Here is a 19,693-nt window from a genome sequence, read left to right as displayed (position 1 = left end):
CATTGCTTGCGCAAATGATGGAAGTGGTTGAATAAAACCTTTGGGTATAGAGTAATTTGACCTAGGTGGTGAATTGGAAGGGTTTTAGATGTGGTCTGAATAACTCCTTCTCTGAAGTAAACCACAATAACAGTTCATTTTTGATTTCTCTGCCAACTGCGACTCCCTGGTTACTTCCTTTTCCAGCAGTTGGATTTAAGTGACCGATATAAGGTGACATAAGAGTTTAAGAGTAGATTATAATGTTAGGATTTGCAGTCTGAAAGTAAATGTTCTCTTGCTTGCTCCCTAAGGAGTCCCTATTCTATGGTTTTGGGAACCACGACACATGATTTGACTTCATGAGAGGGTATAGACTCTAGAGTATGAGGGGAAATTTACCATTGTATGCCAGTAAATGCCAGATCATTTTAGAAAATGGAATTCTTATTCAAAGCAAGTGTTTGACTCAAATTTAAGGTTTACTTCAGCTTTCTTCCAAATGCTTGTGGTTTTTTTAAGTAATTATATATTTTTTCAATTGAAGAAGTTGGTTTGTTATGTTGGAAATGGGAGGAAAAGGTAATTTGCAGTAGAAAAGAATAGGGTTTCCCAAGTGGGATGGTGTGGTAACAGGGAGCACCATTGTTTTAATGGAATACTTTTATACAGATGGAAGAGACGTCCTTCTTTACTGGGACCAAATTTTAGACCAGATGTTGAAAAAAAAGAATTTTGTGTCATTTTAAAATTAGTTTAACTAAACATTCTAAGTCTCATATAGCCTTCAACTCCTGTTCTCAGATGACACCCTTAACTGCCTTATATATTGTACCATCAGGAGGGTGCATGCCTAGGCCTTCATAAATGTGAACCAAGTATTTTTAAAGGTAAACATGAAACCGGGAGACATTGGCCAGTGGGTATGTTAATATGCCTGAATAAGAAGTCCTCAAAATGTTAGAGTCATTTGATAAGTTAAACTGGAGTGTAGTATCAGTATTGAGGGACATCTGTCAGAGGAACTCCAGTAGAAATAGCTGAAGCTGTAGTAAAATTATATAATTTACTGTTTTTATGTAACTATCGGGAATGTAAAAAGAGAAAGGTTGATACCTGAAGTTATAGGATGTTGACCTTTGACTTAATTCCAGAAATAAATAGAAAATGGATGAGACATCAGCTCTTCAGGGTAATCATCTCTCAGAATATAGGCAGGAGACTCCTGTCATATCCAGAGTGGGGGAGGAGTCCTCACCAGGGTCTTCACTTCCATTTTGAAAACTCAGAAATAAACTGGAGGATAATGTGGGAATCATTAAATATATTTGATAGGATGTCATGAAAACTGTTCTAGGTTAAAAAGAAACAAATTAGCAGAAATAGGATAAAGGGATAAAATGGTGATCTCGTCATTAAAATCTAGTGAGTGAGTATGAGGCAAGGGGCAGAAATAAGTAACCAAGTTTTATGCAGAAATAAACTAGCAAAGATGTTCTTGCATTTAATAGAAGCAGCAATTGTAGAATGTTAACCACTAACATGGAAGGACAGAATAGCCCTGCTTGGAGGAAAAAAAAAAAAAAAAGCATAGTAAGATTTTTCTGCTTAAATAAAATTGCATGCCTCTTTTGGCTTGGGGCGGGGGGAGGGGCAAAGGAAGGTTTCTGGGTAGAAGCTTGTCTGTAGCCACCTCTCACATTTTGTTGAAAAATTCACCATTAAGTTCAAAATTGCCTTCTTTGCTGCTGAATCTAAGCTATCCATTCCTCCAGCATTTACTGAAAGCCTAGTGCATTCATAGCCACTCTCAGGAGACACAAAGAAATAGACATAATCTCTGCCCCTGCTTAGGAGCATGCAATTTAGTTGGGGAGACAAAACTTAAATACTAGAACCAATAAAAGAAGATTACAAAGCAACCTGCGAGTAAGTGTATAATAATATGGGGCAGATGACACAGATAAATGTAGAGGGGACATGAAGGAGAGAGGAGTGAACAAAACACAACAATGCAGGATTAGTTAGGAAAGGCATGTTGCCTAACAGTAGTGTTGCTTCCATGTCCCTTTCTAAAGCATTGATGAGGAATAATGTGGAATAGGAAATTCACATTGATTTCTTCCTCCTTATCTGCAGAGTCTGTCTGTCTATCACAGATGGAAATTAAATTGATCCAACAATTTGCTCTCCACAAAGTCATGTTGGTTTCTACCTAGTAATTTATGCTTTTCTTGGTGTTTGCAAATCGATTGCTATTATGGGATGCAGACAAATCTGGGCCTGGATCCAGTAGATTGGGGGATTATTGGAGTGGATGTGTGTGTCTGCACATGAAATCTTGGGAAAAAAGGACTTTCATTTTTGTGTATTTTGCTCATTGAATGAAAGCATTTTCTTTTCTTTTCTTTTTTTAAAGCATGTTGCATTGCATTGCATTTTTAGAAGCTGTGTCTGTTCTATTTCATATTGCCTTGGTCAGGTCCAGTCATCAGATCACCTTCTGTGGCTTTGTAACCACACCTCTTGTTTCAAAGAGCCTTTCATTAGCTCAACAATATTACCCATTTCTCCCTTTTCCCCACTTATGTCTTAGAAATGTATAGACCTTCATTTAGTTTGATAAATAAAATGTCACTTTTGAAAGGCTTGGGAAAGTATACTTTATATAAACACTCAACTTCATCATTGTACCTTTAAAAAATTGTTAAGTCCTTCTGAAGATTGTGAAATTCTTTCAAAACAAATTCAAAAGAAAACATTTTCTGTGATTTCTTTACAGATTCTGGACAATCAGGAAGTCCAAGCCACAATGATCCTGCCAAGAATCCTCCAGGTAAATATGTGTTCCAGGACGTTTGCAATCAGACATTGTTGGGAGAACAAAGGTGCCACTGTATAGATAAACACCCCATAATTGGTCAGCTGCCTATTTTGTTCTGGCAGGCAGGTACAATCGGGACAAGATGTGATTCTGTTCAGACCTTCACAGTGGCAAATACTTCTATATTGGCGTCATCAGTATTTTCCTAATCACCAACGTTTTAATTTTTGTTGGTGTTTCTTTGAAAACAAGTATGCATGTATTTTAGTTACATATCTTTCCATTGCTACAAGTTCTTGCTGTTTGAAAAGCCACAGAACCTTTTAACCTTTCTTTTAATGCTCACAAGGAAAAGTAAAAATTTCTTTTTTTACTTCCTTACACTCATTATAGTTTATCAATTCTCATTGCTTTAAAAGGGGGCTTGTGGTGACGGTTGGGTCTATTTTCCGTGAAACACTTTCAAAAACAGGTTTTTGTTCCATAAGGTTTTTATTGGATTCCCAGAATTCAGGAAGTAATGAAAGTAGGACTTTCTTTTAGTTTAATGTATGCCAGATACTGGTATCTCTTTATTTTCAGAAGTTGTTCCAGATCTGAAAATGGACTTTTATAATGTGGGCTGTCTTCATGGTTTGATTACTTCAAAATCTGGACATAAGGAATTTTGTTGTAAAATTAGCAATAATGTCCTTTTCTCTCTGACAAAGTGAATGCAGATAATAATCTTTAACATTTCATTATCATAAAATTTTCCTTATATTTGTGATTTTGATAAGAGAGTACTCTAAGAATAAAATAACAACACAGAAATCCAAACTAGCCATATAGGCCCTCGGCCTCCCACCTAATCTCATCTGCCTTTTTATTGAAAATAAACTGAGGAGATGATTAAAACATAATGATGATTTCTCAGGTCGACTAGGTTTTAGGTTTCTAATTGTCTGATTTTCATTACTGTGATACTTTGATAATGTGAGGTTGAAATACTTGGAGAACCCCCAAACAACAAAAAAAATTGCCAGAATAGTGTTGTTTTAAAACACTAGAAAGATAAGACAAATGGATATGTAAGTAAAAATGCAAAGTCAAAACAGAACGTATTTGTTTCATTCTGAGTCTTGCCTGTATTTTGTTCTCATTTTTATCTTAGAAAAATTAACTTTTCTCCCAAATGCATACAAATACCTTCTGTGTTATATAAAACTATATTGTTTGACCAAGAGCATACATACTTCATACATACTTAAAACAAAATTTTAGTTTTACACGTTTACATTTATATATTTTAAAACCTATGCTATTTATTTTAGTAAAATCACACTATTAGCACAAGATGATAACAAAGTATTTTAAAAGCTGAGCAATTTTTAACCTATTTCCCCGTAAAATTAATTTATTTTTGGTGTGGTCTGGAGATTGAAATAATATTAGTTATCTTTTAAAAGAGAATATTTAGAATATAATAAATGTTGTTTTTGAAATTGAGTAAATTCTACTAGTTTGTAATATCTTTACTAAAATTTCTTGTTGACTATTTTTATTTATTTATTTTTTGCCTAGTATGGTAACCAAAAGTGAATTGTATCCAGATATATTTTGTGAGTTCCAAGTCTGGCGAGGAGAAGGCCTTTAATAGGAAAAGAGCTACAAAACAATCTAAGTTAGACTAAGCAAAGGATATATACTTTCTATTTAAATGACAACTTGATTTGAAGTAGTAACATTGTTATTGTTCAAAATACATTTCTGAACAGATACAGGAAGAGTTTTGATCATTTAACATATTCTTTATTTGAGCTTGACTGAATAATTTTTGAATACCTATGTAGTTTCAGGACTTGAGTTTTTAATATTTGTCAAAGAACTTCGTGAATTTTTTCATTGGCTACATTTAATATAGCATCTCCTATCTTATCCACACATAATATGATGAGCAGAAACATTCAAAATAGAACACCTCTAATTTTTCCCATTTAATTTTCCTTGGAATTCAAGCTTTTGTGAGAAGTCTATTTTAAAAGTGAAAAGTTGTACATAAGTGCTTGTTTTGATTTTTATTATTATATATACATAGGCTGTACATTTAATGCATTTTTAATTAAAATTAATACATTTTAATTTTTCAAAATTAGAATAAAATATGTGCATATAATACCAAAATTAAATGGATATGATTAGAATTTTCTCTTATGATTCAAAAACTTCTTTGTTTAGCTTGTTTTGTATACCATTATATTATGGACTATAGAGATTATAAGGTAGGAGTTTATTCTGTACTGCACTGGAATAGATCAAGTCACTGGGCATATAGAATATTTTCTAATTTGAAATGTGAAAATAAGAGATTATTAAGGTTTTCCTTTGTAGTCAATTGGAATAAATTATGCCTACTATTAAAATCTCTTCGTAAGTATAAGCAAACTTGCCATTTTAGAGCATATTTACTTTTAGAAGTCTCTTTTTTATCTGTGCATTTTGGCATTTTCTGAAATGTGAAATTACCAAAGTTTAGCATCACAAGACAGCACAATTCATTTATGGAAGAATTCATTCTGCTGCCATAAGCAATGAAATAATCAAATCACTACTGCTTATATTGTTACAACAAAGAGAAGCTAAACTTTTGAGGAAAAAAGGATGAAGCCCAACATTTTATCACTAGTAGTTTTCTACTGGGAAGTGTATAACCCATGGAAATTGCTATCATCTACTCCAGGGTTTATTTCCTAAGATTTTGGGAGGAGATGGCACAAATTCAGGTTCTTTTGGAGAGAAAGGCTCTTTGAAATCTGTTCTCCACTGTTGACAAGGAGGTAGAATGCCATCCAGCCCCATCTATAAGTCTAGATGCATGTGTTTCCACATAAACTTGAACATTCCCTGGGCTTGGCTTTCCTCCAGCTTCAGCTAAGACATCAGACACAGAGGCTTCTTCCATGCTGATTCAGAAGCACATTTAAAGGGTAACCATAAGCTCATAAAACTAGTGTGGATATCTATGGCTAAATCCTCAATTTTTAACTTGTGTGCCTTTATTGTGACTACTATTTTGTGAGAAAAATACTAGACAAGTAAACAAAAGCAACACATTTTTGAGAGGAGAGATACTTGTTGGTTTTGAGAGCATTTAGTAGCTTTTTTTTTTCTTTTAAAAAGCATTTAGATCATCTCAATGGTAGTTCCTTATATTATTTATGATTTACTTTTTTTTTTTTTTCTGCATCACAGGGAGGGCACCATCATCTTTTGAGGGTTAACATGTTCTAGATTTCAGGTAACATTGAAGGACATACTGTTTTCATTTTGCTCAGGAAGCACTAGCTCTCTTCATTTTTTTCAGAATGTATATCTCCCTTATTTGTGATAGATCAGAGATATATGTTTATATTCATTTTCACTTTTTAAAAAATATTAACTTAATTCCTTATAATAAGCAGAGCGACAGAAGTCCTCTCTCACCTATAGCAAATATTTGTTATGAGCTAAACAAGGGCAAAAGTTTAATTTAGGGACTTAGATTGAGATCTGATTTTATTTCCATTGCCACTGTTTGCAAATATGTGATCAAATCAGAGTCTTTTAAAGTTAACTTTGACTTGTTATTTTGGTTCTATGTTCCTTGCCTCTGATTATTTAGATTTTCCATTCTTAATTCCACAGTGACAGACTGGTTTATTCAAGGAAAATAAGGCAATCTAGAGGTCCAAATTTACCTCGTAGCCTGTCTGAAACTTATGTGTCAGTTTGGAGTATAGGAAGTCTTGTTGGGAGGTTTCTCTTGACTGGGACTGTAACAAGGGCATGCTGAACACTAGTACAGCTTTTGCAAATTTTGCACTGAAAACTTATGAGCCATTATTAACTAAAGTGTTCTTACCTGGGATGACATGGACTTAACCTCTTACTTTTCATTTTTTGCAAGTTTTATAGGGTGCATATGCTATTATGACTTTTTATATGTCGTCTGGCAAAACCACTGGGAAATATTGGGATCATGTATTAGGTGTATTTTTGAATCAGGAACCTTCTACCCTTTTTGGAACAAAGGTGGGAATGAATACTTGAATAAGTAAAATAAGAGGTAGCTATTGACTGTAGTAATATGCTTATCTTGCATTTTATTTCTTCACATCATAAAAATTGATGTCTCCCCAGTTCTATTTTATAGACAGAGTGTGATATCAATAGAGGGGTGTTATTTAAAAAAAAAAAAAGGCTATTAAAAACTAGTTCAGGCCCTCCCTGGTGGCGCAGCAGGTTAAAGCACAGCACTAAGAAGCTAAAGCCACTGCAGCATGAATTCGATTTCCTGCCCCGGTGGTGACCCACATGGTGCTGCAGACCTCTCCTGACCCATTCGCTGCTCCCCTCAGCAGTGTACTTTGTCAGTCGGCCTGTTCTGCTCCCCACTCTGGTGAATCCTCTCTCCACCTGTACCTCTGGCCTGTACCCCAGTTCTGTATGCATACATAAATCTTAAAAAAACTAGTTCAGAATCTGGATTTGGGGTTGTCATTTTGCAGTCAGTAGGGCACATATTTCCTTGACTTTTCACTTTGATTTTTTCAAAACTTAGAATTTGAGAAAGACCTATACTCCCTAATAGTTATAGATATAATAAAACATTTCTTTTTGCTATTTGCACATGAAGGCAGGTAAATTTGCATGGGCCCTAAAAGATCTCATAGAGCAGATTTATTTTAGAATATGGTATTCAAAGTTAAAGTAAAGTTACTCTAATAATTTTTTTAACATAACCCATTCATTCCTCAATCAGTTCATACCCACTTTTTCCTTATATCCTCATTTATTGTATCCACCAGAATCAAGAAGTGTTTAGTGGGGAAAGCACACTTCTTCATGATACTTAGGAGTAATTTTAAACTTTGGCACTAGATAATATGCAACAGACTATAAACAGACTTTCTATTCATGAAAGTATAAATAGAAAGACAGTAAAAGGATTGGTTAACTGTGGTAAGACCTGACGTCTTAGGTAAAGCTTTTAAGTAATTTGAGAATGAGGTTTGTGTGAGTCAGTGCTAAAATCAAAGGATTTTTTTTTAACAGATTTTGTTTCAGAACATTTTTCTTCTATACCCTCTAACTTTTTTTGAAGATTTATATACTTCTTAAATTCTCAAATTAAGGGTAGAATTTAGAGTGAAGGAGGAGAGGATAAGGAAAATGTTTTCTTTGCAGATTATTCTTTAAAAACCAGAGGATGCATGGCCTTCCAGTACTTATTTTTATAGACTGTGTTATGGGTAGCTGCATCTAATCCATTCTTCAAAGGTTGATCTACTTAGTAGTTGGAACCATGCTCACTGTTGATAATGGTTCCAGCTTAATTACTTGTAATATTAATTGGGGGTAGGTGATACCAGGAATATCTTATGAGGTCATGAAAGAAGAATTTCCGAGTCTGCTCTGAAACAGCAGAGAGAGCCATTTCCCCCTGGGAGAGGGTAGGTGGGAATACATACCACTCTGTACACCAGAAGCATAAATAGTTCCCAAAGGTCTATAAATGGACTTTTTTTAGGTGAGAGATAAATTAATGAGCATCTATTGTGTACATTACACTAGGCTACATGGAGTGAGGAGAAAGTAGGGCATTACACATGGATGTGTGTGTGTGAAATATAAATGTATACACACACATACACATATGGGTGTGTGTGTGAGAGCGACAGAGTCTAAATCTTAGTGCTACAATCCACGTGTCATGGGAATTCTCTTCAAACAGTTGTGAAATACTGTTTCCAACCATTAAGGGGCATGGGGTAGTGGAAAGAACCTAAACTTTGGAATTAAAATTTTCCCTTGAATCAAGGCTCCATGTTTTTTGTTTGTTTGTTTCTTAAGGATTTATTTATTTATACATACAGAGCTGGGGTACAGGCCAGAGACAGGCTGGAGAAGGGCTCCATGGTTTTTTGTTTGTTTGTTTGTTTAAAGATTTATTTATTCGTACAGAACTGGGGTACAGGCCAGAGATGCAGAGGGTGAGAGGATTCATCAGAGACAGAGTGCGGAGCAGAACAGGCAGATCGATGAAGTATACTGCTGAGGGGAGCAGCGGGCGGGTCAGGAGAGGTCTGCCGCGCCATGTGGATCTCCTCTGGGGCAGGCGTGGATCGAACTCATTCGGAAGTGGCTTAAGTTCTTTGTGCTGTGCTTTAACCCGCTGCGCCACCCGGGAGGGCCCGACTCCATGTTTTACAATAATCATGAGGGCAATGAGGAGTATAAGTAAGTTGGCCAACTTCTCAGGAACTCAATGCAGTCATTTATAGGCATTAGAGAGGAGAACAAATCTGACCAATAGCAGGATTTGGTCAAAATGAATTTTTTCTTTAACCCTACTTTCTCACCAAGATGGCTTCCTGCAGGAAATATTTGATGTGGAACCAAATAGAAACTGTTGATTTCTTTTTTTTTCTTAAATAATATAATAGTTTATTTTTACATCATTTTGGGCATTTTTCCATCCCAGTTATAATCTCCATGAGCTTCCCATCACCAGATTACACATGTGCCATCACCACAGTCCAGTGCCTTTCCCTCCCCCCAGTGTTTTTGATCCCATTCCCCATTTCACCCCCACAAAGTGTCTCTGGTATATAGTTGTTCATTATTGTTATTATTTTCTCGCCTGGTCCGTTACACTCCTGCTATGAGTGAAACCATCCAATATTTTTCCTTTTCTTTCTGGCTTATTTCACTAAGCATGATCTTCTCCAGCTCCATCCATGCTGCTGCAAAAGGCATGTGTTCATTTATTTATTTATTTATTTATTTTTGGTTGTTGAGTAATATTCCATTGTGTATATGTACATCTTTCTAATCCAGTCATCTAGTTTTGGACACTTGGGCTATTTCTGTGTCTTTCCAATTGTAAATAAAGGGGCAGTAAACAAGTGGGCGCAGGTATCTTTTTGAATCAGTGTTTTTGTGTCTTTTGGGTAGACACGTAGGAGTGGAATTGCTGGATCATATGGAAGTTTCATTTTTAGAAGTTCGAGGAACCTCCAAACAAGAGAAACTGTTGAATTTCTACACTGTACTCAAAAGATTTAAGATGGCATAGAGAAAGTTATGATCAAGATAAGATACTTAAGAATAGAATGCTAGATAAAGATAAGATACTTAAGAATAGAATGTTATATAGAATGTGTATAGGAGGAACCTGTTTTCAAGTGTAGGGGGACATAGAATTGTAGCTTTTAGTCAATTGTGTACCAAAAACTTTGGCATCTTAGAAAATGAGGAGTGTTATTTTGTTACATAGTTTTTAATAATGACTGAGAAATGACATAAATGTATCACTAGCTATTGCTTCTTCCTTTGGAAGCACTTATCTTACTCCCTTGTATTAACATTGTATAACTTTTTTCCACTTGCCTGTCCATACGGTGCCAATTTTCTGTGTGCCCTTTACACTTCTTGATCCTAGTAATGCAACTTTTTTGTTGTTGAAAAAACATATATGTCTTTTGCCCCTGGATCAGCTAACACTTTCAACATGAAAGACTCATATTTCCTCTTGGTTTTTCCTACAGCTGGCCTTATGCTTCCACTGAAATAATTCTCATTAAATTTATGAATTTTTTTCTAATCTGAATCCAGTGTTCCTTGTGATTTTATTCCTGCTCCCATTCTTAAGCATTTATTGATTCATTTGATCATGCTTTTACTTAAAATTTTCCCATTGCTTTTTAAAAAAAATTATTGTGGTAAGAACATTTAATATAAACTCTACCCTCTTAGCAAAATTTTAAGTGTACAATATATTTTCATTAACCATACTTGCAGTGTGATCTATCAATGTATTACTAGAATTTATTCATGTTGCTTAACTGAAATTTTATGACTGTTGGATGTTAACGCCTCATGCCCCACTCCCAGCTCTGGCAGTCCCCACTCCACATCCTGAATCCTTTAGTATAAAGTGTAGACTTTGTATATAAGTGGAATCATGCCATTTCTTTCCAGGGCTGTTTATTTCACTAAGCATACTGCCCTCAAAGTTCATCCATTTGTTGCATAATACAGGATTTCACATCTTTAAATTTGAAGGCTAAATAGTATTGCATTTTATGCATATACCACGTTTTCTTTAACCATCTCTCAGGGTGCATTTATTTAATAATTTTCTATATCTTGGGTGTTTTGGCTAATATTACAAGAACATGGCGTTTCACATATCTTTTCAAATTAGTGTTTTCAGCTTCTTTATAATAAATACCTAGAAGGATAACTGACAGTCATATATTAATTTTAATTTTAGAATTTTTTGAGGCTCTTCCATACTGTTTTTCACAGAATTTTCACCACTTTGTGTACCCACCAATAGTGCACCAGAATTCCAATTTCTTCATATCCAGCACACTTGTCTTTTGTTTTCTTGAGAATATACCTCGTGATGGATATAAAGTAGTATTTCATCTTGATTTTGATTTGCATTTATTGGTCAGTAAGCACACTGGACCTTTTTTACATATACCTGATGGCCTTTTATAAGTTTTCATTGGAGAAAATGCCATTCAAATCGTGCCCATAATGTAATAAAGCTATTAGTTTGGGATTTTCAGCTGATTTTATTTTTTGCTATTAAGTTGTGGGACTTCCTTACATATTTTGGAAATCAGCCCCTTATCAGATATATGGTTTGCTATTATTCTTTTCCATTCTGTAGATGGCCTCATCACTCTGATGGTTGTTTTGCTATGTAGGAGCTTTTTAGTTTGATATAGTTCCATTTGTTTATGTTTGTTTTTGCTTTCAGTCTTTTAGAAACAGACTTTTTCCTGTTAATGTAGGAATCATTATGTTTTCTTTCAGTTGCTTATGGTGACATCTTTCTTCTTCTTAACTGGATTTTTCATCTTCGTTATCTATGTGTTTTCACTTCCCACTGTTACTGTATTTATATTTATTTTTTGTTATCCTTAGGTATGAACCTTTGGAACAGAGCACACTTCTAATGCTTTATGTACCCAACCTATTTTTTGGACATGTTCCTCTATATGTCCCACAGAAATTTTAACATTTTCAAAATTCAGTTATGTTTTTTCCTACCAGAGTTGGGTTTTTTTCTTATATACAATAAGTCCTAACTTGAGATCATCAATAGGGTCTTAGAAGCAGTGATTTTAAGCAAAATGACATACAAAAACCCAGGTCCACTAATAATTGCCTTTCATTCAGTGTCCAGTGGGGTTCCCCCATCCATCAACATTATATTATAATGAAATGACATTGTATTAAATGACATTATTCAAGGTCCTGCTATGTAAGATACCTTAGGGTAACCAGAAGCTACCCAGACATCCTTGATCAGAGTAGCTCATGAGTTCTGTCTTATTTCTTATCCTCTGTGTATTCATTTCTTTCCTTTTAAAGTTTGTAGAATTTACCCCCCCTCCTTACTTAGACTCTAGACATTATGTGTTGTATAAAACTGTGCCAAAGTTTTGTAATTACTTATCATTCCACACTCTTTCATTCCTTAATGATAACACAAATACACTTATTAAACATAAATCTGATTTTCTCAAAAATTCCTGGCCATCTGTCCCACTGATTGGGTAAAATTTTTCTCACACAAAACTAGCGATAAAGGATCAATCACAAAGATATATAAAGAACTGGTGAAACTCAGCAAAAATAAACAACTCCATCAACAAATTGGCAGAAGAGCTAAAAAGGCACTTCTCCAAAGAAGACATGCAGGTGGCCAACAAGCACATGAAAAAATGTTCAACATCACTGTAATAAGGGAGATGCAAATTAAAATCACAATGATATACCACCTCATACCAGTGAAAATGGTACATCTTAAAACAACTAGCAACAACAAATGTTGGCGAGGAGGTGGAGAAAAATGAACTCTCCTGCACTGCTGGTGGGAATGCAAAGTATTACAGCCACTATGGAAAACTGTTTGAAGGTTTCTCAAACTACTAAAAATGGAGCTTCCATAAGACCCAGCAATTCCACTCCTAGGCATCTACCTAAAAGACACAAAAACTCTGATTCAAAAAGACACCTGCACCCCCATGTTTACTACTGCTTTATTTACAAATGCCCAAAAGTAGATGACTGGATTAAAAGGACATAGTACATATACACAATGGAATATTACTCAGCAACCAAAAAATAAATAAACACATGCCTTTTGCAGTAATATGGGTGGAGCTGGAAGGGATCATGCTTAGTGAAATAAGCCAGAAAGAAAAGGAAAAACACCAGATGGTTTTACTCATAGCAGGAGTATAAAAGACCAGGCGAGAAAATAATAATAATAATGAACAACTACATACCAGAGACATTTTACAGTGGTGGAGTGGGGAATGGGATCAAAAATGATGGGTTGGAAGGAAGTGAACTGGACTATAGGACTATGGTGATGGCACATAGGTGATGTGATGAGAAGCCCACAGGGATTACAACTGATATGGAAAAAGGCACAACATGATGTAAAAATAAACTATTATTAAAAAAAAAAATCCTGGCTAATGGTTTCTCTCATAGCAAGAATATAACGGCACAGGCAAGAAAATAGTGATATTGATGAACAGCTATATACCAGAGACATTTTGTGGGGGTGGAGTGGAGAATGGGATCAAAAGCAGTGGGGAGAGGGAAGTGTGCTCGACTATGGTGATGGCATAGGGGTGATTTGGTGATGGGAAGCCCAAAGGGAAAAATGCACAGAAAGATGTAAAAATAAACTGTTATATATACATATGTGTGTGTATGTGTAGACACACACACAGAAAAAAGAAGAAATAAACCAATCAGATATTCCTTAAAAAAAAAAATTTTCCTGGCCATCAATACTTATATATCCACACCCTAAGTGATGGCTTTAAATACTGTTCAACACCAGGTACCAGGTGTACCACGTTCCTTTCTTTCCCTTTCTTCCATGTGCTAAGTTCCTCTATCTACCATGACCTTCACATATCCACCTTACAAATCTTTATTCATCTTTTATGTCAAGACTATTCCATGCATCTCATCAGATTCTCTGAGGCAGGACTAGTCATCTCGGTCTCTGTAATGAGTGCTGCTTCTGTTATGATTGCTGCTTTATATTATAGACCTTTGTTTGCATATCTGTGTCTCCAACAGGTATTTTCTAATGAGTAATTTACTACTATAATCTGATATCTTTTTTATTTGCTTCATACAGCCTCAGAAACATAATTCAAGAAAACACAGGATATCAGTGTTTATAGACTATTCATTTAACTTTTCCACTTATGAAAATGGCAGAGAGGTTAAGTGATTTGCCTAAGGTCCCAATTAATTCTTGGCAAATTCTTCTTTTTCATAGGTCAAAAACTTAAGCCACTAGTAGTCTATTACAATATTAGTTCATTTCTCCTTGCTCCTGTTGCCCAGCCTCCAATGATTAGTACAATTTTTTTTATGGTGCATTACCTCGTGATAAAACGAGACAAGTTTGGTTGTCTGTGTTTAGCCACAGTGCATGTAAGTACACACAGCTGCAAGGAGAAATCTTTGTGTTGAGGTGCTTTAGTGGGACGAAATCTGGGTCTCATGGTACTCAACATTGGGTGGCACATTTGTAACAGCTGCTGGAACAAGAAGCCATGAGCAGAGTTGGGAGATAATGGGGGTGAGTCTTGAGTGACCTGTTTCTTCCTCATTGGGAATGCATTTGGGGAGTCATGTTAACTAAGGCACACCATGTTGTGTGATCAGAGTGCTGATGAAAGAGGTAATTCCTTTATTCCAAATTATTGAAGCTCAATATTCTCTGTCCCCCTCCTCCATCTTGCCTGGAGGTGCATGTGCTTTGCATTTGTTCAGCTCAAGGACCCTCATGGACATAAATTCAGTCTGAACACTGTCATTTGTCTCCTTCCACAAACCCATGAGAGAAAGGACTCATTCTTGGGCTATCGTAAGCTTTTGTTTTTCCTAACTTTACAGCTCTTTTAGGACCTGGTAATATCTGAAATGCCGACAGGTAACATAGAGTCCAGGTGAATTTTTAGTTTATCCATGTAGGCAATTTTTACTGCATTTAGTTGTAGAAAACCTTCAAGAGACCTTGCACTGAAATGGGTTATAATTTGTCAAATTTCAATAGATTTTGCATTACTGTACTTTCCTGTCCTGGTGGAATCTTTCTCTAGATTCTTCACAGAGTGGGTGAGGTCCCAAAGTGAAAAGAGGTCTCAGCCATCACTATCCCAAGTTTCATTTGTGACTGTACCCACTGCCTTGGGCACTTTTCGTGGTTGCTCTTACATTCAGGCACCTCAGATTTTTTTTTTTTTTTTGCTTTTTTTACAATAACCATCTGCATCTGAAGTTTCCTCTCAATTTAAATTCTTTTCCTTCTCTGCACCTACAGGGTCTGCTTTTGCAGCATATGGCTACAATTTAATAATGCAAAGCATTTTCCTCCTCGCAGCTGGAAAGCTGGAATTGTTCTGTATCACCAATATAGTGGACTTGCTCCAGGCTAGTTAAAATCATTGAACTCTGCAGAAGCTAAGCTTGCTGGATGCATTGTCCTGTACAAAGGCACCCAAAGGACCCCTACTTGTCGAGCATCCTGCTTAGAAAGAGAGATCAATTTTATAGTAATATATTGCAGGAAGAATAAAATACAAAGTAAATATATAGCTAGCTGTTACCCAGCTTTTAATCTGTTTCTACTTCATAGGAATGAAGAATGTGATTTAAAGTTATTAGGCAAGTCTACTAAAATTTCTTCTTTTTTCCCATTAACAATAAAAGAATATTAAGGTATCAAATAATGTAAACAAAAAAAATTTGCATGATGCTTTTGTTGACTTGTGCACAATAAAGGAATGTCATCAATAGTGGAAGAACTTAAAGTAAAAAAAAAAACAGATTTTGTTTTCAAAGTTGTTACAATTTTTTTTGGGTCTTGATTATTATGCTAATTTTCAGGTCCTTGCACTTCTTAATTTTTTTTTTTAAATAATAGAACTAGAAGAATACTTCTATTCACTGAAGTATTTCTTTGTTTTTTAAAGTGGGATTCTTTTTTTTAAGATTTATTTACATATACAAGAACTGGGATACAGGCCAGAGGTGTAGTGGGGGTGAGAGGTTTCACCATAGACAGAGCAGGGAGCACAACAGGCAGATGTATTGAAATACATCTGAAATAGTGCTGAGGGGAGCCAAGGGAGAGGTCTGGAGAGGTCTGCCGTGCCATGTGGATCAGCTCCCTGGTTGGGGATCGAACTTGTGCTCCAGTATCTTTGGATAGCTTCATAGTGCTGTGTTTTAACCCCTTGAGCCACCAACGAGAGCCCTCACTGAAATATTTCTAAGTCTTCATTTCGATATAGACACCCTCCTTCCCTGATTCCATATGTCGAGCATATCCATGTACTGTGGTGTTCTAGCAGGAGATAGGAAACTTATTTTACTTCAGATATAATCTTATTGTCATTAAAATCATCTTATGCACTTGTTAATAACACAGTTATTGGGACAGAAAGTGACATGTATTGTAAGATGCTGACCCCATTGTTTATTATGTGGCATTTTTGGAAATACAGTGGAATTTAGTAAGCAATGGCCACTGTTGTTATTATCATTATTGTTGTTATCAATTTTATTGATATTGAAGTTAGAAAATTTACTCAAAGTTACTCAGCTAGTAAATAGTAAGATAGGAATTCAGATTCAATTATGTCATTCCTCAAGCTGTCACTCTCAATGTGTGCTGAGACCGTTATCATAGTCAAGGAAAGCCATATGCTTTTCTTAGGCCAAAAAGTTTGGACTGTCTATCCTATAAGTAGAAAGAAAACATGCAGGTCCTCCCTGGTGGTGCAAAGGGTTAGGCCGCAGTACTATAAGCTAGCTGCAACCACTTCAGTGTGAGTTCGATCCCCAGCTCTGGAGGCGAATGGTGCAGCAGACCTCTTCTGCCTTGCCAGCTGCTCCCCTCAGCAGTGTACTTCATTCATTTGCCTGTTCTGCTTCCCCACTCTGTCTCTGATGAAGCTTTTCACTGTCTCTGTACTCCAGTTCTATAGGCATAAATAAAGTTTAAAAAAGGGGAAAAATATAACAATCAGAACAGTATGCATTTGGTGAGAAAATATGAAGCATAAGGGAAACGAAACTCCGCAGATATATACTCATAGTTGTAACTATTAGATATGGACTAGTAAGAGAAGAATAATAAGTCAAGTAGCTATGCCTAAGTAAAAGATTATAGACATAAATGTCAATCATAGAGAGACATTCTTGAATATTTATAAACGAAGAATTTACTATCAGTTAGCTGTGTTCAAAATTCAAGTTACATTTTTTTAATTGTGGCATTAATTCATAACACAAATTTACCCGTTTATTTTTAAGTATACTTAAGTATATTCAGTAACATTAAGTATGTTCACATTGTTGTGCAACTAAGCTCCAGAATGTTTTTCATCTTGCAAAATGATATTCTATGCCCATTAAGCAACAACTGTCATTTCCTTCTACCTCCAGTCCCTGGCAACCACCATTCTACTTTGTTTTTTTGAGTTTAACAACCTAGACGTCTCATATAGGAGTATTAATATGGCTGTTTTTATGTCTGTTTTATTTCCAGATTACATTTTTGTTTAGTTATCACATTTTTTAGTCTTTTGACTCAGTTCTTCCATTCTGCAACTCTCACTGCTAGCAACCAACAACGTATCTATTTGTCTCTGTATCCATGAGCTTGGCTTTTTGTTGTTGTTTACACTCACATGTAAGAGAGAGATCATAAAATATTTGTCTTGTTCTGGCCTATTTCATTTCACATGATACTCTGAGGTTCTTATGATTACAAATGGCAAGATTTCATTTTTTTTGATCACTGAATAATATTTCACCATCTCTCTGTCTCATGATTTTTTTGTTTATTCATTCATTATTAGACAGTTAGGGTGGTTTTTATATCTTGGCTCTTGTAAACAATGCTGCAGAGAACAAAGAAGACATATATTAGTTTTTGATTTGGTGTTTCAGTTCTCTTTAAAAATACCAGAAGTAAAGTTTCTGTATCATATGATAATTCTGTTTTTAATTATTTGGGAAGCAGTGTACTATTTTCTATAGTCTATGTACCATGCTTCATTCCCACTTAATGCATAGAATAGTGCAGTTTCGTTTTCTTTCTTTTTTTTTTTTTGCATGTGACTGCACAATTTTCCAACACCATTTATTGAAGTGGCACACCTCTCTGCATTATATACTCTTGTTTCCTTTGTTATTAATTAGTTAACAATGTATGCATGGGTTTATTTCTGGGTTTTCTATTCTGTTCCATTTTTGGTTGTGTCTTTCCCATGCCTATATCATAGAGTTTCTATAAGTACAGTTTTGTAATATAGTTTAAAACCAAGGAGTATAGTGCTTTCAGCTTTGTTTTTCTTTCTCAAGATTTCTTTTATCTGATTGTGGGATTTTCTGGTTCCATTTAAATTTTAGGGTTGTTTGTTCTGCTTTAGTTAAATGTGAATTTTGATAGGGGTTGTAGATTGTTTTAGGTAATATATATATTGAACATAATTTATTCTTTAATTCTTATAATCCAGGAGCATGAAATAGTTCTCCATTTACTATGTCTTAATTTTTTTCATTACATGTCTTTCACTTCTTAGGTTAAATTTATTCCTATTTTAATTTTTTGATGCAATTTAGATGGGATTGTTATCATAATTTCTTTTCCTGATACTTTATGTGTATAGAAACACAACAGGATTTTGCATATTGCTTTCATACCCTGCAACTGGACTGAATTCATTTGTTAGGTTTAACAGTTTTTGTTGTTTTTTTTAAAGGAATCTGTACAGTTTTCTATGTATAACATTATATAAAATGCAAATAGAAACAGTTTCATTCCTTTATTTCCAATTTGGTTGCCTTTTATCTTTTTCCTTTTTAATTGCTCTGGCTAGGATTTCCAATACCATGGTAACAGATAGTGAAAGTGGAAATCCTTGCTGTGTTTCTGTTCTCACTGGAAAGATCTGTTCCATTACTGATATAATCTGTGGACTTGTCACCTATGGGCTTTATTATGTGAAAATACATTCTTTCCATATCTGCTTTGTTGTGAGTTTTTATTATACATGGATGTTGAAAATGCTTTTCCTACATCATGGTTTCTCTCCTTCAAATTGTGTATTACATTTACGAATTTAAGATGTACTTTCTTGTAATAAATTGCTCTTGATCATAGTGTTTTTCTCCTTGAAAACGCTATGAAACCATGAAGGATCATGGTTTTTCTCCTTCAAATTATGTATCACATTTACTAATTTAAGGATGTACTTTCTTGTAATAAATTCCTCTTGAACATAGCATATGAAATGAATTTGCTAATATTCTATATTTTGTTACAGATCTTTATAGCTATGGTCATTAGGGATAGTTCCTATAATTTTCCTTCCTTGTGATATCCTTTTCTGATTTTGAAACCAAGTAATGTTGGTATTGTAAAGTGAGTTTGGAATTATTATCTCTGCTCTTCTTCTTTTTTTGTTTTTCTGAGAGAAAGACTGCTATTAGTTCTTTGAATGCTTGATAGTGAATAAACCTGGTCTTGGACTTTTGTTATTTTGGAATTTTTTTTTTAATTACTATTATTCATTCAATCTACTTTTTAGTGATTAGTTTGTTCAGGTCTTCTGTTTCATCATGACTCAGTCTTGGTAGGTTATTTGCTTCTAGGAATTTTATTTCTTTTAGCTGGCAAATAGGTCGGCATAAAATTGCTCATAGTTCTGTTGTATTTAAGTCTGTTATAATCCTCTGTATCTCTATGGTATCAATTGTAACATCTCTATGACTTCTGATGTTGAGTTTATTGTCTCGTTG

General features: G+C 35.0%; 1 protein-coding gene across 8 annotated transcripts in view; it reads left to right on the top strand.

Moving 5' to 3' along the window:
- Positions 1–19,693, top strand: part of NFIB (nuclear factor I/B) — a 226,223-nt gene that overhangs the window by 127,683 nt on the left and 78,847 nt on the right. For all 8 annotated transcript variants that reach the window (XM_012721408.1, XM_004677669.2, XM_004677666.2 and 5 more), the window contains one exon: positions 2,762–2,815. Coding sequence is in view for 7 of the 8 variants with exons in the window: in XM_004677669.2 (XP_004677726.1) it covers positions 2,762–2,815 (54 nt within the window). In the remaining variant the exon portion in view is untranslated. The remainder of the gene's footprint in view (positions 1–2,761; positions 2,816–19,693) is intronic.

Source organism: Condylura cristata, unplaced genomic scaffold, assembly GCF_000260355.1.
Source record: "Condylura cristata isolate star-nosed mole 26May11 unplaced genomic scaffold, ConCri1.0 scaffold00006, whole genome shotgun sequence".
Taxonomy (NCBI): Eukaryota; Metazoa; Chordata; class Mammalia; order Eulipotyphla; family Talpidae; genus Condylura; species Condylura cristata.
Note: the sequence above shows the minus strand (reverse complement) of the source record. Positions and strands in the feature narration are given on the sequence as shown.